General features: G+C 36.3%; 1 protein-coding gene across 2 annotated transcripts in view; it reads left to right on the top strand.

The window, feature by feature from the left end:
* ATP6V1A (ATPase H+ transporting V1 subunit A) overlaps nucleotides 1-20,580 on the top strand; it is a 56,111-nt gene that overhangs the window by 27,300 nt on the left and 8,231 nt on the right. For both annotated transcript variants that reach the window (XM_001502844.7, XM_014732884.3), the window contains exons 4-12: nucleotides 2,330-2,544; nucleotides 2,803-2,940; nucleotides 4,177-4,328; nucleotides 8,201-8,363; nucleotides 8,897-9,005; nucleotides 13,240-13,362; nucleotides 13,458-13,572; nucleotides 14,180-14,243; nucleotides 15,658-15,861. In XM_001502844.7, coding sequence (XP_001502894.2) covers nucleotides 2,330-2,544; nucleotides 2,803-2,940; nucleotides 4,177-4,328; nucleotides 8,201-8,363; nucleotides 8,897-9,005; nucleotides 13,240-13,362; nucleotides 13,458-13,572; nucleotides 14,180-14,243; nucleotides 15,658-15,861 — 1,283 coding nt within the window. The remainder of the gene's footprint in view (nucleotides 1-2,329; nucleotides 2,545-2,802; nucleotides 2,941-4,176; nucleotides 4,329-8,200; nucleotides 8,364-8,896; nucleotides 9,006-13,239; nucleotides 13,363-13,457; nucleotides 13,573-14,179; nucleotides 14,244-15,657; nucleotides 15,862-20,580) is intronic.

Below are 20,580 nucleotides of genomic sequence, written 5' to 3'. Positions count from 1 at the left end.
AATTCTTCTTCAGAGGGAAGATATTGTAGAAGAAAGCATAAACAGAAAAACAGCACTGATATGTTTAGATAAAATTCTCCAATCATGATTTCTCTTTAAAATAGTAAATCCATGAATAAGTCAGTCACCACTTTATCTTTATTCTAATAAATCTCACTGGGTGTCTTGTTACACTATAGCTTTAGCACTAGGGAATCTTTATTATTTTTTTGGTTACCATAATTTTGGATTTTAACATAGTAATTATTTTAAATTTGAAATGAAAAAGAGATAAATGGTTAAGCTTTGTGAAGAGGAACTGCTTTCTTTTTTTGCTTCATTTATGTATTTTACTTAGATTGATTCTCAAGATTAGCATTAATTCTTTGGCTATTTAATTAAGATTTGTTTGGTAGAACCATTTTGCCGTAGTAAAATACATGCTTGCAGGTACCTGTTCTCTCTGTGAGTATTGGGGTGCTAATTCAAAACATAATCATCCAAAAAATGTAAATGAAATTAGAAGTCTTTGTAGCTAAGAAATCAAAAGGATTTTTTTTTCTACTGTTAGCGTTATCTTTTATTTAATCTTTTACATGGTTTGAAGATTTAAAATAAACAAATGAACATATGTACAGTGACAACCCTCCCCACCTATGTCACCTTGTACTGGCCAGCTTCACACACACACATATGCATGCACGTAGCCATTTTTATTGGTTCTTTTTAGTCTATATCCTTCTAGTTTGTTAATTGCATATATGAACCAATATAAGTATGTATTTTTATTTTTCTTCGCTTTTTTCCTCAAAAGATAACATATATGCACTGTTCTGCACCTTGCTTTTTTTACTTAAAAATGTATATATCGTGGAAGGTGGATAGATACGTGATAAATACAGTAAACTGTTAATGAGTCTAACTGGTAGACGTAGGGGAGTTCAGTTTCAACTTTGCTGTAGGTTTGAAAAATTTCATATCAAATATTGAAATGAAAATATATTTTGGAAATCTTTCTAGAGCAATTCATAGAAGCGCCTATTCTTTTTTACAGCTACATTGAATTCCAACATATGAATATACCATCATTTATTAATCAGTCTCTTGATAGAAATTTTGGTTGTTTCCAGTCTTTTGTTTTTACAAACAGTGTTACAGTATAACTATAGTATGAATTCATAGATGTTGGATTCTTGGGTCAAGGTTTGTGCATTTTAAATTCTGATAGGTATTGCTATCAATAAAAGTTGTACTGATTTTACGCCTATCAACAAGTATGTGAGATCAAGGCAGATTCAGTGTGCTTATTTGCAAGTTTTATTCTTTTTCTTTTCAAAACCACTTCTTAATTCTTAAGATTTTAAGTTTTGTCCAGGTACTAATATCCTTTTAGGGAGACTGCTGTTCCTCAGCGGTATAGTTAAAACAATGTATTAAGGAGAGGGTTTTGCTTCTGTTTTTATCTTGTTCCCAAACTGTGAACCAAGGCATTCTGAGCAGCTGCAGCAAACTCATTAGGTACCCCAGGATATTTTGAATTGTTGAGGTTCACATGAGAATATTAGACACCTTGCAGACACCACGTGAACTAGTAGCTTAAGATAATAAACAGTTTCATTATTCGGCTGCACTATATTTTTGTCGATGATGTCATATCTTTGCAAAGCTGAATTTTGTCAGTTGCTAAGCTAAATAGCAAGTATCATATGAAAATGAATGTGGAACAGGTATTCAGTCTGATTCCAAGGTTTGAAAATTGTGCAGTGCCCAATAGGCACATACTTCCCATTTGTAAGAATTGAGGTTATTTAAAAATGAAATTAAAATATTTTTTTTCTTTCGGGGCTGGCCCCGTGGCCGAGTGGTTAAGTTCGCGCGCTCCACTGCAGGCGGCCCAGTGTTTCTTTGGTTCGAATCCTAGGCGCGGACATGGCACTGCTCATCAAACCACGCTGAGGCAGCGTCCCACATGCCACAACTAGAAGGACCCACAACGAAGAATATACAACTATGTACCAGAGGGGCTTTGGGGAGAAAAAGGAAAAAAATAAAATCTTTAAAAAAAAAAAAAAAAAATTTTTTTCTTTCAAAGTGCTACTCAGTTGTTAGGACATACATGTTTAGTAAGTTGTTTGGACATAGCCATTTAATAAATGGAATTATTAGATATATCTTTTGTCATAGATCACTGTGAAAAAGTTACTGAAACACGAAGGATGCTGTGAACTGAGAGAGTTTGAGAATCTCTGTTTTAGCTCCTTAAGTATCATTTCCCTGTTAAACTGTGGTATTTTCTTCTTATAGTAGCTCTAAACTTTGATAGTAAGTTTTCCTCAACAATTGTTTCTAGCTGGCGTGTGTGTTGGGGATCCTGTTCTCCGCACTGGTAAACCCCTCTCGGTAGAGCTTGGTCCTGGCATTATGGGAGCCATTTTTGATGGTATTCAAAGACCTTTGTCGGATATCAGCAGTCAGACCCAAAGTATCTACATTCCCAGAGGAGTAAATGTGTCTGCTCTCAGCAGAGATGTCAAATGGGATTTCACACCTTGCAAAAACCTGCGGGTATGTCTTTGTAACCAAGATTTCTGAAATTGGTGAAAGAATGTGAAATGGATGTTTAGTGAACTATTTTGTACTCTTAGTCCAGATAAAAATAGACCACAGAAGCATAATTTAAATTTTTCCTTGAATACACTACAAGGATTATGGAACTAATATATTTCATTGATAAGTGAGGCAAATGATTTAAATAATAGCAGCAAGGATGAGTCTACTTGATGTTTATTTGAACATTAAACAGCAAATACATTTGTTCTCTAGGTTGGCAGTCATATCACTGGTGGAGATATTTATGGAATTGTCAATGAAAACTCACTCATCAAACACAAAATCATGTTACCCCCACGAAACAGAGGAACTGTAACTTACATTGCTCCACCTGGAAATTATGATACCTCTGTAAGTATCATAGGAACTTTTATCTCACAGAGTGACTCTACTTATATAGGATAGTTGCCCAGTTTTAGTGCCATAGTTATAGAATTGATATTTAATATGTAGGTGTTAAGTAACTTCTATAATTACTTAAGTTTCTTTTTAAACTTGCGCTTGGGAATACAAAAAGCAGAACGTACTTTTCTTTTTTGAGAGAGATATCTAGTATAATATTTTCCTACCTTCTTAACTTACGCTACATTATTTAAAGCCCTGATTCTTTAGGCATAGAATACTCTTTGATTTTAATTGTCAATCTATACTCACATAATTAATTATATGATAGATTATATGGATTCTTAACTTTGGGTGAGCCATTTAAAACATAATGTTACTGATAATCATATCATATCAAATATAGTAGACCCATAATAGTCTTTGTGGGTGTGAAGATAACTTTATGGAGGAGAGCATTGTAACATATAATTTTTTCCCAATAAAATGTGATAAAAGATAACAGTTTTCTAATAATTTCACAAGAATAAATCTGTGCTCTATAACACGTAAGGAACAAGAGTTAAGATTAGCATTCTGGGCAGTCAGCTAGCTCTCCTCCCTAGCTTAAAGACTCACTCACTTGTACATGGAAGAACCTCTCTGAAGTAGACAATTCAGATTCATGTATTAACAAAAATTACAGATTTCTATAGGTCTGTGGACTTTGGGATTGTGAATAGTTGAAACCATTTCACTATTCATACGTGTTAGAGAATTACTCACTATCCTTTTGCTTTTGTAAATATTTAAAAATATTTCACTTTATTAAATATTTTAGGGGTCTTAATAGCTAAGTATTTTTCATTAAAGCAGCAGAAAAACATAATAATAAAGTAAGCAAAACAAAGAAGGGAAAGTAAATGATACAAACTTTCATTTCTTCCCTCCCCCAGTCCCAGGAGTAGCTTCTGTATCCTTCAAGATTCCTCCCTATGCATATCTGTGTAATTTAACCATTTCTCTATTACTTGAGGTACCTCTCTCTCAAAAACTCCTGAATTTTTTATCATTAAAACAGTAATAAATGCACCTCGTTAAAAACTTTAGAACTGTATATAAAGGTTTACAATAAAAAGTATAAATCTCTCTCCCTACTTGCACGCACTACCTCTCTACCCCCAAGAGGAATCTTGGTTACTTTGATTTAGAGGAAGAAATGTTCATAAATTTGACTGTACTTCAAATCCTGCTGTGTTTTTATAGGATGTTGTCTTGGAGCTTGAATTTGAAGGTGTAAAAGAGAAGTTTAGCATGGTCCAAGTATGGCCTGTACGTCAAGTTCGGCCTGTCACCGAGAAGCTGCCAGCTAATCATCCTCTGTTGACTGGGCAGAGAGTCCTCGATGCCCTTTTTCCGTGAGTTTGAGCTGTGTCCCATGGTTTTCCCTCAGAGTTATTATATGTGCTTATTGTTTCACTTCTTCATAGATAAAGGTTTTATGTGCTAATCCTACAATAAATTTTACCTAGAGAAATAATAGTGAATTAGTTAAATTTGTTTATGTATTGCCAATTCTTGTTATAGAGTCAAACCATGGAAGACTTCTTTTTTTCACAATTACAAAAGGAAAACATTATTTCTAAAACTTTCTGAAAAAATAAAATTTCCAGAAGAAAAGCTCTGACAAAACAATTTAACTATCTTTCTTAAATTATCCTAGGATTAGTAGACTGGTCTTACTATAAGTTGATGATTTCTAAAATCAGCTGGGCTCTCTATGCTGATAAGAAAGCCAGCAATCTTTCTTAATTTGTAGTCTGCTCTTTGCCATTTTCTTCATCTTAAAAACCACCTTTCTCGGGGCCAGCCCCGTAGCCAAGTGGTTAAGTTTGCACGCTCCGCTGAGGCAGCTCAGGGTTTCCCCGGTTTGGATCCTGGGCATGGACATGGCACTGCTTGTCAGGCCACTTTGAGGCAGCGTCCCACATGCCACAACTAGAAGGACCTGCAACTAAGATATACAACTATGTACGGGGGTGGTTTGGGGAGATAAAGCAGAAAAAAAAAGAGAAGATTGCCAACAGTTGTTAGCTCAGGTGCCAATCTATAAGGAAAAAAAAAACCGCCTTTCTCTTTAAATGTCAGGCTTCACCGTATCCTGCTTTACTTTCAACAAGTAACTTCGTCATTTAATTCACAGAAGAGACTGAAGCGATGATAGAGTAACTCCTTCAACCTCTGATCACCAACCCGTATCATCCCATTTACCCTTCAACCCCTTACCCTTCAGACCTGCTCTCCGAGTTGTTCTATTACTCTCGCATGAGATCTTCTGTCCTTTGACTCTTATTAGTCAGCACCTTCTGTGTCCATATCCTTCATTATCCAACTTAAACTTCATAGTCTATCACTTTTATGAACGTTTGCCAGTATGCTAAATTTTTCTGTTCCTTTGTCTTCTGTCACACCCACCTGGCAAAATCTCAACTGTGAATCAGTCCAGCTATCTCCTCTTTCCAAGTCTGCACACAGGCTGCTAAGGAAATAAAACGATCAGTGCAAGTTGGTATCTCACTACTGTGTAGCAATCCTTTTAAATTCCCTAATCATCGTTCTCCTGCCCTCCTCAGTGGCTGTTTCAAACCTCTCCACTTGCCTCAGTCTTCAACTCCACTCTTCTTTCTTCATTCTCAACAGATGATCCTGCCAGATCCTTCACAGAGAAATTAGAAGCCATCAGATCTGAAACAGCTGCAGTTAATGTAATTCCCATTCAGCTCTTCTTCCTTTCCTCTTTCTGCAGCTTATCCCACCTCACGTCTCCTCAGAGACCTCCATCTATAAGTTATCTTCCTTTATCTCTCACCTAATGAAGAAAGATTTTACCCTCTACCCTTTTCCCCCTCTCTACCTTCCACTGCTTTTCGTCTTCGCAGCCAAACCTCTTAAAAAAATCAATTAGTTGTCTCCACTTTTCCCACTCTAATTCACTGTACCACTCTGCCTTTGGCTCCATCACTCAATTGGAACTGCTCTCGCTAACATCATAGTCACTCCCATACTGATAATTCAATAACTAAGTTTTAGTATTTTTTTAATTCCTACAACTTTGGATATTGCTTTCTACTCCTTCCTCTTTGAAACACCCTCTTTCTTTGTTCTTCCTGTTAGCTTCTGTCCACAAGTTGTTATTCTCTGTTGCAGGTTCTTTCTCCTTTAATTTTGATGTTTCTTAGAGTTTTTCCCCTCTTCTGTGGCTTCCTCTCTCCTCATTATATATATTACCCTCTGTGGATGACTTCATCCACTTTCCTGACTTAAATATTCATCTATATGTGATGATTCCTAAATCTGTATCTTCATCCCAGATCTCTTCTGAGTTCCAGACTCATATATCCACTTCTGATTATATTTCTCCTTTTGAATGTCTTACAGGTGCCTCAAAGTCAGTATGTTCAAAACTAAAATTATCCCCTTAATCACCACTTCCTTCCCTGAAACTTGCTCATCTTTCTTTGTTACCTCTCTCAACAAATGTCATTATCATCCATCCAGTGAATGCCTGATCTAGAATCTAAGACTTCTCTCAAGGATCATTCTTACCCTCCCGCATCTAATTATTGAACAAGTGCTTTTATTCTATTCCCTAAATATTTTTTATCTACGTCTTTTATCCCTTCTCCATAACCATAATTGTTATACCCTAATTCCTGCAGTAATCACATTTACTCAGACTCCCTACCTTCAGTCTTGTCTTCTTTTTAAGTGGTTATCTATATTGCATAGTGATCCATCCAAAACGCACATCTGATCTTGCACTGTTTTGCTTAAAACCCTTAAGTGCTCTTCATTACTCTTTTAAAACAAATACGTACTCTAACTCCTTACAAAGCCACCCATAATCTGGCTGTTGCTCACCTTCCAGTATTGTCTCAGCTGCTTAACTGCCCAACTGCTTCCTTTATGTGCCATCTTCGAGGCATACTGAAGGATTTTGAATTTATCAAGCAATGCTCCCTCTTGCCACTGGACCTTTAGGCATGCTGTTCCCTCTGCTTGGAATGTTATTTCCCTTTTTCTGGCTAATTTCTGTTTCGTTTTGGGTCTTACCTTCTTTCAAGAATTATTTCCTAACTTCACTTCAATCCATTGTCAGACTTTGCACCCTTTCCTATGTACCTCCATAGCACCTTGGGTGTTTTCTATGATAACACTTTTCACATTGGATTGCGGAACTTAAGGTTAAAAGTGATTTGAAAGAGGTATACAAAGCCGTGGGATGGATGGACATGCCTTCTTTGTCAAAGTCACTGAAAGGTTTGGAGGAGAAAAAAATCTTAATGCACATTAGTTATATATTGAAAAAAAGTAGTATTATTATTAAGGATGCAGTGTTTCTGTGAATTTTATGATAAAACACAATAATACAAAGAAATTTCCCTTAGCATTGCATCTCATTTCTCCTGGCCAGATCTTCCTACTCCCCCGCACACACTCACTGTATGAACGCGTGCGTGCACACACACACACACACCCCTACCCCTATGACATTCACTTTCCTCTGCCCTTAAGGATATTTCACTCTTCACTACCACTTTTTAGGGAAGGTTTGAAAATATTTGCTAAATAGTACTGTAATCACCTGCTGACTCTCAGTTTACCCCACTGGAATGTAAGTTGTGTGAGTACAGAAACATGGCTTTCTTGTTTGCTGCTGTCTCTCCAGCATCTCCAGCACAGTTTTAGTAGGTAGGGAGTACTTCATAAAAAGTCATTGAATGGGTAGAAGGGGATTGACTTAACACCTTAACAAAAGTCTTTGTTCTTGAACCTTTATAGCAAAATATGAATTTCTTAGGTCTTCTTATTTTTTCCTTAGAAGACAACTTTCAAAAGTTATTCATGTTTTTCTTTCAGCTTTAATTCCTATATTGTCCTTTCATGAACTAATTTATGTAAGCATTGAGAATATCATTAGTACTTTTTATTTATCTTATTTTCGTATCCCTCTTCCCCAGGTACCTTAAGGAATATACTTTCAATTTTCAGCTATTAAAGATGATAGAGATGATTAATGATAATAAAAAACATACACTACTATAGGTACAAACTAAGGGAGCAATTACTGTGTCTTTATCTGTATATCTGTCTTTGTAAGTCTATCTATAGATACAGATGAAAATATTTCAAAGTGCTTGCTTTCTTTATATTTGTGTGTCACTTACCTACTTCATTTATTAGTATTTTTAGCAAGTATAGTAATTCACACTTTGTTTTCTTTGTTTAGATGTGTACAGGGAGGAACTACTGCAATCCCTGGGGCTTTTGGCTGTGGAAAGACAGTGATATCTCAGTCTCTCTCCAAGTATTCCAACAGTGATGTGATTATCTATGTAGGATGTGGGGAAAGAGGAAACGAGATGTCTGAAGTCCTCCGGGACTTCCCAGAGGTCTGTGTATATAAAGCTTCAAATGCTTTTCTAGAGAAAATACCACTCATCAACTTTCACTGGCAATTAATAAAGCTTTGTGATAGATTTGGAGCAATGCTCTCGTTTGTCAACGGTATTTTAAGGAATTTTCTAATTATATTTGTGATTCAATTTGTATATTCAAGGAAAGGAATTTGAATTTTTCAGTCAAACACTTGGAAGTTTCTTTTTGTGGACTGGTGGTTTTCAGTTATTGGGGAAAGATAATAGACAAAACATTTCTAGATGAGAACTTTATATTAGGCTTTGTATCTACTAGGTTATTATAGTAATATTGCTTTTTCCATAAAATAGTGGAATTCATTTGTGAAATGGAAATAATGCCTATCTTCTTTGCAGCACAGTGGGGCAGAGAGAAGAGGTTGGAGTGATGGGGAATATTACTTTGGGAACACTGATTATGAGGGGTTTTATATAAACAAGTTGTGAAAAAGGGACAGAAATGTTCTCTTTAGAAATTAGAGGATCACTAATAGATTGTTTACCTCCAGCTCACGATGGAAGTTGACGGTAAGGTGGAGTCAATTATGAAGAGGACAGCATTGGTAGCCAATACCTCCAACATGCCTGTTGCTGCTAGAGAAGCCTCTATTTATACTGGTGAGTGTGTGAGTTAGAATAAAAGCAATTCACATCTCTTCTTAGGTTTGAAGCTAGCACCAAAGATTTTCTTTTCCAAAGAACTTTTCTTTCATTCTCGAATACTTCTTTACCTACAACCATATTCCTAGCTTTTAAAAAATATTTTACTTACTACATCTTGAGAATATGTCAATATAAGATGTTTATAGAGCTGCCCCAATCTTTTTAGTGACCATAAAGTAATATATCTTCTACCACCGTTTTGTGTGAGGTTTTTTTTTTTGTTACGTGTTTTACCATTGATCTAACTCTGAATATACTTGTATAACTTGAATTATCAGCTTTGAATTATTATATTTTGACTGCTGGATATAAAAGATAAGAAAATCAGTATGTTTGTGTATTAGCTTTCATCTTTGTTCCCACTTGTATCCCAGCTTTTGGTAGTTTTATTTCTTCACTTTCAAGATTTATAACATTCACGTTCTGTTCTGTAACCATACATCCAGTATTGGTGGTAGCCTTAGACCTATAGAGTAAAGTGGAGCCAGTTCCCAGTGGCAGTCCTTTGTCTACAGTTTCTCCATTTGTTTCATGGTTGGCTAAAATTTGACTTTGGAAGTTTCTTTAAGAAAGGCTCATGGAAACTGTATTCCCTTAATTCTTGTTTCTTCATAAGTTTGGGTTTTTTCCTGCTGCCTTTAAATTTTAACAGTAGTTTGGCTGAGTATAAAATTTTTGGATCAATATTTCTTTCCTTAAGAACTCTTATTCTAGCATTAAATGCTGGCCTGCTTTTTTCCTTTTGTAGATGATTTTTCTTTTTGTCCAGAGGAATTTCTCTTTAAATTTAAAGTTTCATAACTTTATTAGGCTATATCCCAGTATTGATAGTTTTGATAAATTTTCCCTGAGACGTAGTATACCCTTTCAATCTGTGAATATGTCTTTTGTTTTGGAACATTTTTGGGAATTGTTTCTGAAACTTTCTCTTCCATTATGGTTGTCTTCTTCAAACTGGACGCACTGGGTCTTCTTCATCTGTTTCCATGCATATCATTTCCTCTCTAACCTTTTTTTTTTTTTCCCTAAAGATTTTATTTTTCCTTTTTCCTCCCAAAGCCCCCCGGTACATAGTTGTATATTTTTAGTTATGAGTCCTAGTTGTGGCATGTGGGATGCCACCTCAGCATGGCTTAATGAGCGGTGCCATGTCCGAGCCCAGGATTTGAACTGGCGAAACCCTGGGCCTCTGAAGCAGAGTGCATGAACCTAACCACTCGGCCACGGGGCTGGCCCCCCTCTAAACATTTTTATTTAGCCTTTTATCCATTTCTTCACAGGATAATCAGTGTTTATTCTTTGTGTTGCTTCTAATGCAAGCTTCATTTCTGTAATGGTTTTATGTTTTATTTCAGCTATTTATTGAGTTCTGCTGGCTCATGAAACATCTTTTTTGATCTTACTGTATATTCCTTGAGATTTTATTCCGTGGTAGGATGCATCATTAACATTTTCTTGCATTAATTAATTGTGGTCACACTTTTCATCTCTTTCTTGGCAGGTTCTTTGACCATCATTGTATTCTATTCTTCTGTCTTTTTTCTTCCTATATTTTTGTTTAGTTCCTATATTGATGTTTATTATTACTATTACTTGTCTTTGCAAGAGATGGAATGGGTGGCAGGAATTCTTCATGGTAATCTGTGAAGTTTGTTAGGGCGTGGAGTTGTGCAATTAAGTTATTTTACTCTTTTCTCTCTCCTGCCAACAGACATCTGCAGCTACAAGGCCACTTATAATGAATTCTTTCTCTTCTGCTCAGCCTCTCTCACTTTTTACTTACTGAAAAAAAGGGGTGCTTACATGTTTTGTTTGTCTCCATCTCCCTGTTTCTCTTTGATGCCAAACTGGGTCCAAGGAACTCCTGCCCCTACTCTGTACCCTTTTTGCAGTGTTCCAAACAAAGGATCCTTCGTTTTGCCCCTTAGGATGCACCTCCTAGTTTGCAGAAGCTTAATCTGAGATGTGCAGCCTCAGGTGAATTCTTGGTGTCTCCCCACACCCTTATTTGGTTGTTACCTCATTTAAGTGGCTTTCCTCATAATTTTGTTGTGGAGGTAAACATGTCCCCTGGTTTTTGACTATAGAGTTTGTGTTTCTATATTTCTTGTTTTCCTTGTTTGGTGGTCACTTTTATGAGAAGAAGGAGAAAGTGACATATTCATCTACTATTTTAAGACAGGAAGTCTACCTATGTTTAAAAGGCTGCACAGCGTCCTTTTGTATGGATATGTCTTATTCTATTTAGCTAGCCTCCTTTTAGTAGACACTTGGATTATGGATAGTTTTTTTGCTATCACAAACCGTGCATCACCAAAACATCCTTATACATGTTTTTACACTGTTTCTTTGTCTGTTTTGTGTGCACATTTCTTTGTACATTTTTGTGAAGTAAATTCTTAGAAGTAAATTGCTAAGAATACAACTGTTAATGCAGATTTTAGATTCTGATAGCCCTTCAAAAGGGAGCACAGTGGACAAGAGTTCTGTTTCTGCACATCTTCACCAAAAGCTAAGCTTTTCACCACTTTGTTATGGTAATTAACGAACATAGAAAAGTTCGGAATATTTCAGTGAACTTCTGCCCAGCACCTAGATTTGACAATTAACATTTTACTATCTGTCTTCGTTAGATACCTATTCAGTCTGTATTTCTTGACCGTGAGCTAGCATCTTTCCTGTGTGATATTAACCGTTTTAAAACTGCCTTTTGTCCGTTTTCCTTTTGGGTGGTAGTTGTTTTTCACACTGATTTGTAAAAGCTCTTTAAAATTAGTCTTTTATCTGTCATGAGTTGAAAATGTTTTTCTAGTTTATTCATCTTTTGATTTTGTCTGAGGTTTTGGGTTTTTTTCTTGTAGGCACTGATATCTTTAGGTCTATGAAACTTCTTTGAGATTTACTCATGTATCTGTCTCTTCTACCAAGTCTTTCTAAAATATACACACACGTATTTGTGAATGTCATCACAGAGACTTAAAACATAGCCATGTTTGTATAAGAGAGGATCTGATCCTATCATCAGACAGAAATATGTGATAATTATTGTGTTTTTTAATCCTTAATAATAAGAAGTAATATTTCTTAAAGACTTTGTTCATGGAGCCGTTTTTTGGAAGCCTCAGAAATCAGTATTTTTTATCCTGAAAGGTGTAATATGATAAGTAGTAAAGTGCTGAATTTTCAAGCACTATTTTGTTTTTTATAAGCCTCTGTTTCTTTGCTGGTAAAATAAGGGAATCAGGGCATTAGAGTTTGAGAATCTTTAATGTAGCAACAACTATACATTTCTAATATCTTAGAGTTGCATAACAGTTTGTACTTTTCAGAGGGCATTTATATGTATCGTTTCATCTGATATGCACAGATAGATAGAGCAAGAGTTATTCCCTTTGAACAGATTAGGAAATCACACTGACAAATGAAGTTACTTTGCTAAAGTTAATGACAGAACAGGAACTAGAACCTAGGACTTCTTTCTGTATATTTGCTTCTTCTAAGTGGTTTACTGTATGTGATTTTACAGGACAGGACCTGGTCTGCATAGCAGAATGATCTGGATAATTAAGATATTACTCATGTTAATAACATTGTTACTTTTGAAAAATAACCAAACAAGCTAATTAGTTGAGGGGTTTTTGGTACGTGTGTGTGATATATAGACAAAAGCTACATTGGAAATTAATTTCAGACTTATCTCAACAAAGAATAGGGAAAAAATTCTTTTCCTACTTTTTAAAATGTATATTAGGGTAGACTAGGCTATGGCAGTAAATAAGCCCAAACTTATCATTGCTCGTTATAATAGATGTTCATTTCAGGTGGTCAAGGGACTCTTCTTTACTCTGACATTTTGGGCTGGAACCCAGGCTGAAAGAGCTCTTTCATTTTCAACTCTTGACTTTCAGGGCTCCTAGGAGTCCTCTCCATCTCAGTAAGCCAGAAGGGAGAAAGAGCATGGAAGGTTGTGTGGCTTGCCTGGTGATGGAACACGTTTCTTTGACTTACATTCCTTTAGCTGGAAGTCCATTACACGGCCATTTCTAAATATAAAGGAAGCTAGGAGAGATCATTTACCTGTGTGCCCCAAAAGAGGCATCTTATGTACTTACTTATTTTTCACTTCTGGGTGAAAAAGTCAGGATTTTACATTATAAGATTATAACTTGTAATATTCTTCCCAATTTAGGAATTACACTGTCAGAATATTTCCGAGACATGGGCTATCACGTCAGTATGATGGCTGACTCTACCTCTAGGTGGGCTGAGGCCCTTAGAGAAATCTCTGGTCGCTTAGCTGAAATGCCTGCAGGTAAGTCTTTGTATTGCTCGTTGTGTAAGCAAGACCAGTGGGATTTTGGGGGCTAGCTTAGAACTTCTCTTTTTAAATTTCTTTTTATTTTTCAGATAGTGGATATCCTGCATATCTTGGTGCCCGTCTGGCCTCTTTCTATGAGCGAGCAGGCAGGGTGAAATGTCTTGGAAATCCTGAAAGAGAAGGAAGTGTCAGCATTGTAGGAGCGTAAGCACCCAACTATTTACTTTTGAAAAGAAAAAAAAAGTCACTTTTTAAAGAGAATTTTTAAAGAGAATACATTTAGCCTCCTCTGAGGGTAGTGATTCTTAACCAAGATTGTACTCAGAGTCACCCGAGAAGCTCTTTAAAATGCACCTGTTTAGGTCATCTCTGCATATTCTGGTTCCATGGATTTGACTTAACTGACTTATTATGTTCAAGTCATATAAGCAGTATCTTAAGAATACTTAGAAAATTATAGACATTTTAAGGTAAGATTGCATCATGGAGAGACAAGGTGAAGATTCGTGATCACTCCGTAAAGCCATGCTTTATTCTCAGCTTTTCCTTCTTTCCTGCTTCTTCTCCTGGTTAGAATAATGAAACTGGTCATAGTATCTCTCTCATTCCTCACACCAGAAGGTATTCAGTAGTGATCCTTCTTATTTACTACTTAGTACTGGTTTTTATTTAATATTTTTTACGTGACATTTTCTTTTCAAAGATCAGTTCTAAAGTTATTTACATTAAAATTGACTTTCCAAAAAGTTTTGCTTTTTACAAGTAATTTTTCTTAAGCATTTCTAATGACTTTTTTTCCTTTTAAATTTAGAGTTTCTCCTCCTGGTGGTGATTTTTCTGATCCAGTTACATCTGCTACTCTTGGTATTGTTCAGGTATATCTTGTCCTAGTGTGGTCGACTCCTGAGCTTACCCACTCCTACCCCACCCTCACCGCTGCCCCACTCTGGTGTTACCTAAATCATCGTGAAGTATTTCATTCAGTCACTGAAGAGTAGGCGATGGTAAAATCTGGTTTGGGAACATTCTTATCACGGAGAGCCTTTAATACTATCTGTTGTTTTTCAGCTCTTTACCTAGGGTTTATAATAAACTTAGTATGTATAAGTGGAAAATACATCTGGCGCAGCAAAGTTTTATTAGTGTTAGAGTAATACTGTCCTTTAAGTTAGAATAACTCTAGTTGTGGAAACAAATAGGCCCAAAAATGCATAATGGCAAAAACCCAGTGGAAGTTTCTTTCTCCTCATAGCCAGATGATCCTGTCAGAGGACAGCTCCTTTCCATTCACTGGTAGTTCAGAGATGAGGGCCCCTTCCATCTTGTGGTTCCACCATCACCTAGCCTGGTAATCGTCTGCGTCTGGCCAGGACGAGCACAAGGGAAAACTGTGGAGAAGACACACCCAGTTTTTGAACCTTGGGCTTAGAGGCAGTCACTCCACTCGTTCTCTTGGCCACACCCAGATGAAAGCACAGCTGGAAAATGTGGTCTCTGCCTACGCAGCTGCTCCCCAGCAACAGGGCATGAATTTCCATGGATAGCTAGCCAACTTGGCCATTAAAAGAAGTCTAAATAAAAGATGTAGTCAAGGCAGGGCTATCATAAAGAAAATATATGTAATGTATTCATAAATATATGTATTATTCATGTGGGAAAAACGGAATATTTGTGTATGTTTCTGTCAGTATCAAATAAAAAGAAATGACAGAGGTTAAATTTACAACTCTCAAGGTCTTTATCCTTTGCTAAAATTTTGATTTCTAAATTTATTAATTTATAAACTGCAAGGAAAGGGGAGCAAAGTTAGGAATGCATAAAATACATGTGAATGTTTGACCTCAAACAAATGACTGTTAGATCTTATTGGATTGGCCTCTAATGATAGGGGATTGAATTCAATTAGAACATTTAGAGGTTTTTAATCAAAGTGAATATCTGTTCTATCTCAATAGGCATTTTTGGTTTGTTTATATTAGACCATAATAATCTTCAAAAGAGTCAATTAATTTTTGTTTTTACTATCAGATTTGACGCACTATTAGGGAAATTCAGGTAAATTTTTAATTTGATTTGTAGATATTACCAATCCTGAAACTGGAAGAAATATATTTTTTAATTGCAAGTTTTATTCTATTTCAGTTATACATGGTATAGACCAAAAAGATATATAACTTGACCAAAAAATTATAGAATTACATATTTAGGATAAACAAATATGCCTCAATACTTTTTAATTTTAAGTTTTTAAGAAAAATCATTGTAATTTTTCTGTTTGTTTTTAATCAGGTGTTCTGGGGCTTGGATAAGAAACTAGCTCAACGTAAGCATTTCCCCTCTGTCAACTGGCTGATCAGCTACAGCAAGTACATGCGTGCCCTGGACGAGTACTATGACAAACACTTCACAGAGTTTGTTCCTCTGAGGACCAAAGCTAAGGAGATCCTGCAGGAGGAAGAAGACCTGGCAGAAATCGTACAGCTTGTGGGGAAGGTGAGTGGTTAAGCCCCATGGAGGAGTTACAGTGAGTTACAGTGGAATGCTGTGAGGACAGATAGTACCTCCGATATGTAGATTCTTGCCAGCAAAGTGAGTACTTATGAAATATTTTTTAAACTATAGAATTTTAGATTATTCCTTTATCCAGAGGATATTTGAAGGACCTCCTTGTGTTGTGGAAGATGAAAGATGATTATTGTTTTAATTATCTATTGTTGAGTAACAAACCGCTCTCACACTTCGTGGCTTGAACAGTGCTTTGTTGCTCATGGTTTTGAGGTTGATGGACTCAGTTGGATGTTCTTGCTTGGGGGCCCTCATACAGTTGTAGTCATGTGGAGGCTGAGTCTGCAGTCATCTGAAAGTTTCTTCCCTCACATGTGTGGTGCCTCGGCTGGCATGGCTGCAACAGCTAGAGGTTGACTGGGCATTTCCCTCTCTATGTGGTGTCTCCACGTGGCAGTTCAGGGCTCTCAGAGTAAGTATTGAAAAAGAGAGAAAGTGGAAACCAGCAGCCTCTTAAGCCTGAAACCTAAAACTAGTAAAACATTACTTTGTTGTATTGTTTTGGTCAAAGCAGTCACACAGCTTCCCCAGATTCCAGGAGAGGGATTTGCACTTCAAAATGGCCAGTTAAGGGCCAGCCCCATGGCCCAGTGGTTAAGTTTGCACACTTGGCTTCAGCAACCAATGGTTTCAGTGATTCAGATCCTGGGCATGGACCTAGCACTGCTGATCAAGCCGTGCTGAGGCGGGGTCCCACATAGCACAGCCAGAAGGACCCACAACTAGAATACACAACTGTGTGCTGAGGGGCTTTTGGGAGAAGAATAAAAAAAAAAAATGATTGGCAACAGTTGTCAGCTCAGGTGCCAATCTTAAAAAAAAAGGCTAATTAAAAGAAGTAACTAAATTGTTAGAGTGTTTATATGTCTTTTGATCCTTTATAGCACTTAGCATGGTCCTGGTTATGTTGTAGATGAGAAAACAACACTTGATTTGCTTTTATTTTTTTTAATAGAGTCTACCCATCACCAACCAAATTAGAGGTGGTAGAGTTAGGCTCTGTTAAGATATATTTTGCAGGAGCATCAGAGCTAGGAGTCAGAAGGATTGGATTCTAGTTCTGTTTCCTTCAGTAATTAGCTACATGACCCTAAACAAATGACTTACATTCTTGTGTCTGTGTCATGATGTTTCAGATCAGGATAGTGTAATTAAATTTAGCTAAATTAAATTCCAGAATTGCATAACTTCTCAGATAGTACGCTATGCTATAGTCAGAACCTCGGAGTTCTCTATCTGGTTCTCTTCTTTTTATTATATCTTATAGAGCCACCTCTTAATTTTTTTCCAACAAAAGGATAATATTATTAGATAGCTTGCACATATGAAATACTCCTTATTTGTAAATGAGTACTGTGGCCCTCTAAGAGGAACTAAAAAAAGACTTCCAAAACTAGACAAAGACAATACAATACAAGAAAAGAAAATTCTAGCTTCATTCTGTTTATGAATGTAGGTATAAAAATCCTACCCCAGCAGCATATTAAAAATAATAAAATAATACATCATGAGCAAGTAAAGTTTATCTCAGGAATGCAAATATGATTCAACACAAAATCTATTATTATAACTCACCAATGTAATTCATGTAATTGCGAACACATCTCGACCAATGTGGGAAAAGTATTTGAAGTTCATTACCTATTTGTGATTTTTAGAAATCTCTTAGCAAACAAGGAATAGAAGGGAACTTCCTTAATTTGTTAAAAATAATATACTAAAACCTGGGAAAAATTTTACTTAAAAAATTTCTGATATATTCCATTTAAAAATCAGGACTAAGACAAGAATGCCTATGATTACTGCTTGTCTTCAATCAGATACCAGAGGAAGTAACCAATGATGTAAGAAAAGAAAAAGTTGTAAAGAAAGAGATGAAAATGTCATTATTTGTTGATAATGTGCTCATATAACTAGAAAAATGACAGAATTAACAGAGAAACAGAACTAACAAGAGTTTGGTGAGGCATTAGATTCAGGATAAACAAAAAATCAAGAGAATTTTTCTATGTTAGCAATACCAATTGGGAAATAAAACTAAAAATAAGGTGTCCACAATAGCAACAAAAACTAGAATATAGAAACTAACCAAAAATATATATTTCTTCTCAGGAAAACATTTTAAAACTAATAAATGAAACAGAAGATCTGAAAACAGAGAGAGAAGGTCCATGCTCTTGGATAGACTTATTAGAAAGATACTGCTTCTCTTTAATCTATAAGTTTGATGTGATGCCAATCAAATTTTCAGCTGAATCTTCTGAGTAAATCAGCAGTCATTCTAAAATTCGTTTGATATCACAAAGATTCAAGCCTTAAAAAAAAAGAGTGATAGTTGGGGCCGGCTCCGTGGCCGAGTGGTTAAGTTCTCGCACTCTGCTGCGGCTGCCCAGGGTTCGGATCCTGGGTGCAGACATGGCACCACTCATCAGGCCACGTTGAGACAGCGTCCCACATCCCACAACTAGAAGGACATGGGACTAGGATATGCAACTGTGTATAGGGGGCGTTTGGGGAGATGAAGCAGGAAAAAAAAAAAAAGATTGGCAGCAGTTGTTAGCCCAGGTGCCAATCCTTAAAAAACAAAAAGAAGGAAGATTGGCAACAGTTGTTAGCCCAGGTGCCAATCTTTAAAAAAAAAAAAAGAAAGAGTAGTAAAAAGGGAGCTTTTCCTTTATTGGATATCAATACAAAACCACTGTAATAGAGCCAGTCTGGTATTGGTGAATTAACAAATAGATCAGCAGAACAAAACAGAAACAGACTCGTGTATATGGACCCTTGATAATGCAAAGATGATACCACAGGTCAAGGGAGAGGAGGATGGATCGATTCAGTCAGTGGTGACAGAAAACTGTTTACTATTTGGAGAAAAATAAAAATGGATCACTACCTAATTCCACATACAAAAATAGACTCCAGATAGATTAACAATTTAAATATGAAAGATAAGACTTGCAAGAAGTGATAAGAGAATATCTTTGCCATCTAGGGTTGCAAAATAACTTTTTTTTATTGGTGAAATTCTTTTTTTTTTTTGGCAGTTCTTTTATTGAGGTCGTAATGGTTTATAATATTGTGTAATTTCAGTGTACATTATTATTTATCAGTTTCTGTATAGACTGCATCATGCTCACCACCAGTAGTCTTAATTTTTATCTGTCACCATACATATGTGCCCCTTTACCCCTTTTGCCCACCCTGAAACCCCCTTCCCCACTGGTAACCACTAATCTGTTGTCTTTATCCATGTGTTTGTTTATCTTCCACATATGAGTGAAATCATACAGTATTTGTCTTTGTCTGGCTTATTTCCCTTAACATCATTACCCTCAAGGTCCATCCATGTTGTTGCAAATGGGACGATTTTGTCTTTTTTATAGCTGAATAGTATTCCATTGTATGTATACACCACATCTTCTTTATCCGTTCATCCCTAGAAGGGCACTTGGGTTGCTTCCCCCTCTTGGCTATTGTGAATAATGCTGTAATAAACATAGGGCTGCATAAGTCTTTTTGAATTGTTGATTTCAAGTTCTTTGGATAAATAATCTGTAGTGGGATAGCTAGGTCATATGGCATTTCTATTTTTAATTTTTTGAGAAATCTCCATACTATTTTCCACAGTGGCTACACTGGTTTGCATTCCCACCAGCAGTGTATGAGGGTTCCCTTTTCTCCACATCCTCTCCAACATTCGTTATTTTTTGTCTTGGTAATTATAGCCATTCTGACAGGTGTAAGGTGATATCTCATTGTAGGTTTGATTTACATTTCCCTAATAATTACTGATGTCAAACATCTTTTCATGTGTCTGTTGGCCATCTGTATATCTTTGGAATAATATCTTTCATTTCCTCTACCCATTTTTTGATTGGCCTGTTTCGTTTTTTGGTTGTTGAGTTGTTTGAGTTCTTTATATATTTTGGAAATTAACCCCTTGTTGGATATATGATTTGCAAATATTGTCTCCCTGTTGGTGGGTTGTCTTTTTGTTTTGTTCATGGTTTCTTTTGCCTTGCAGAAGCTTGTTAGTCTGATGTAGTCCCATTTGTTAATTTTTTCTTTTGTTTCCCTTGCCCGAGTAGACATGATATTCAAAAAGATGCTGCTACGACCAATGTTAAAGAGTGTGCTGCCTCTATTTTCTTCTAGGAGTTTTATGGTTTCAGGTCTTACATTCAAGTCTTTAGTCCATTTTGAGTTAATTTTTGTGTGTGGTACAAGATAATGGTCTACTTTCACTCTTTTGTAGGGGGCTGTTGAGTTTTCCAAACATCATTTATTGAAGAGACATTCCTTTCTCCATTGTATGTTTTTGGCTCATTTTTCAAAGATTAACTGTCCATGAATGTGTGGCCTTATTTCTGGGCTTTTGGTTCTGTTCCACTGCTCTGTGTGTCTGTTTTTCTGCCGGTACCATGCTGTTTTGATTACTATAGCTTTGTGGTATATTTCAAAGTCTGGGATTGTGATGCCTCCAGCTTTGTTCTTTTTTCTCAGGATTGCTCTGGTCATTTGAGGTCTTTTGTTGTTCCATGTGAATTTTAGGATTCTATGTTCTCTTTCTGTGAAGAATATCATTGGGATTCTGATTGGGATTGCATTGAACCTGTAGATTGCTTTAGGCAATATGGACATTTTAAG

This window comes from Equus caballus, chromosome 19 (assembly GCF_041296265.1).
Source record: "Equus caballus isolate H_3958 breed thoroughbred chromosome 19, TB-T2T, whole genome shotgun sequence".
NCBI lineage: Eukaryota > Metazoa > Chordata > Mammalia > Perissodactyla > Equidae > Equus > Equus caballus.
The sequence above is the reverse complement of the archived record's forward strand: the minus strand, read 5'-3'. Positions and strand labels throughout refer to the sequence as shown.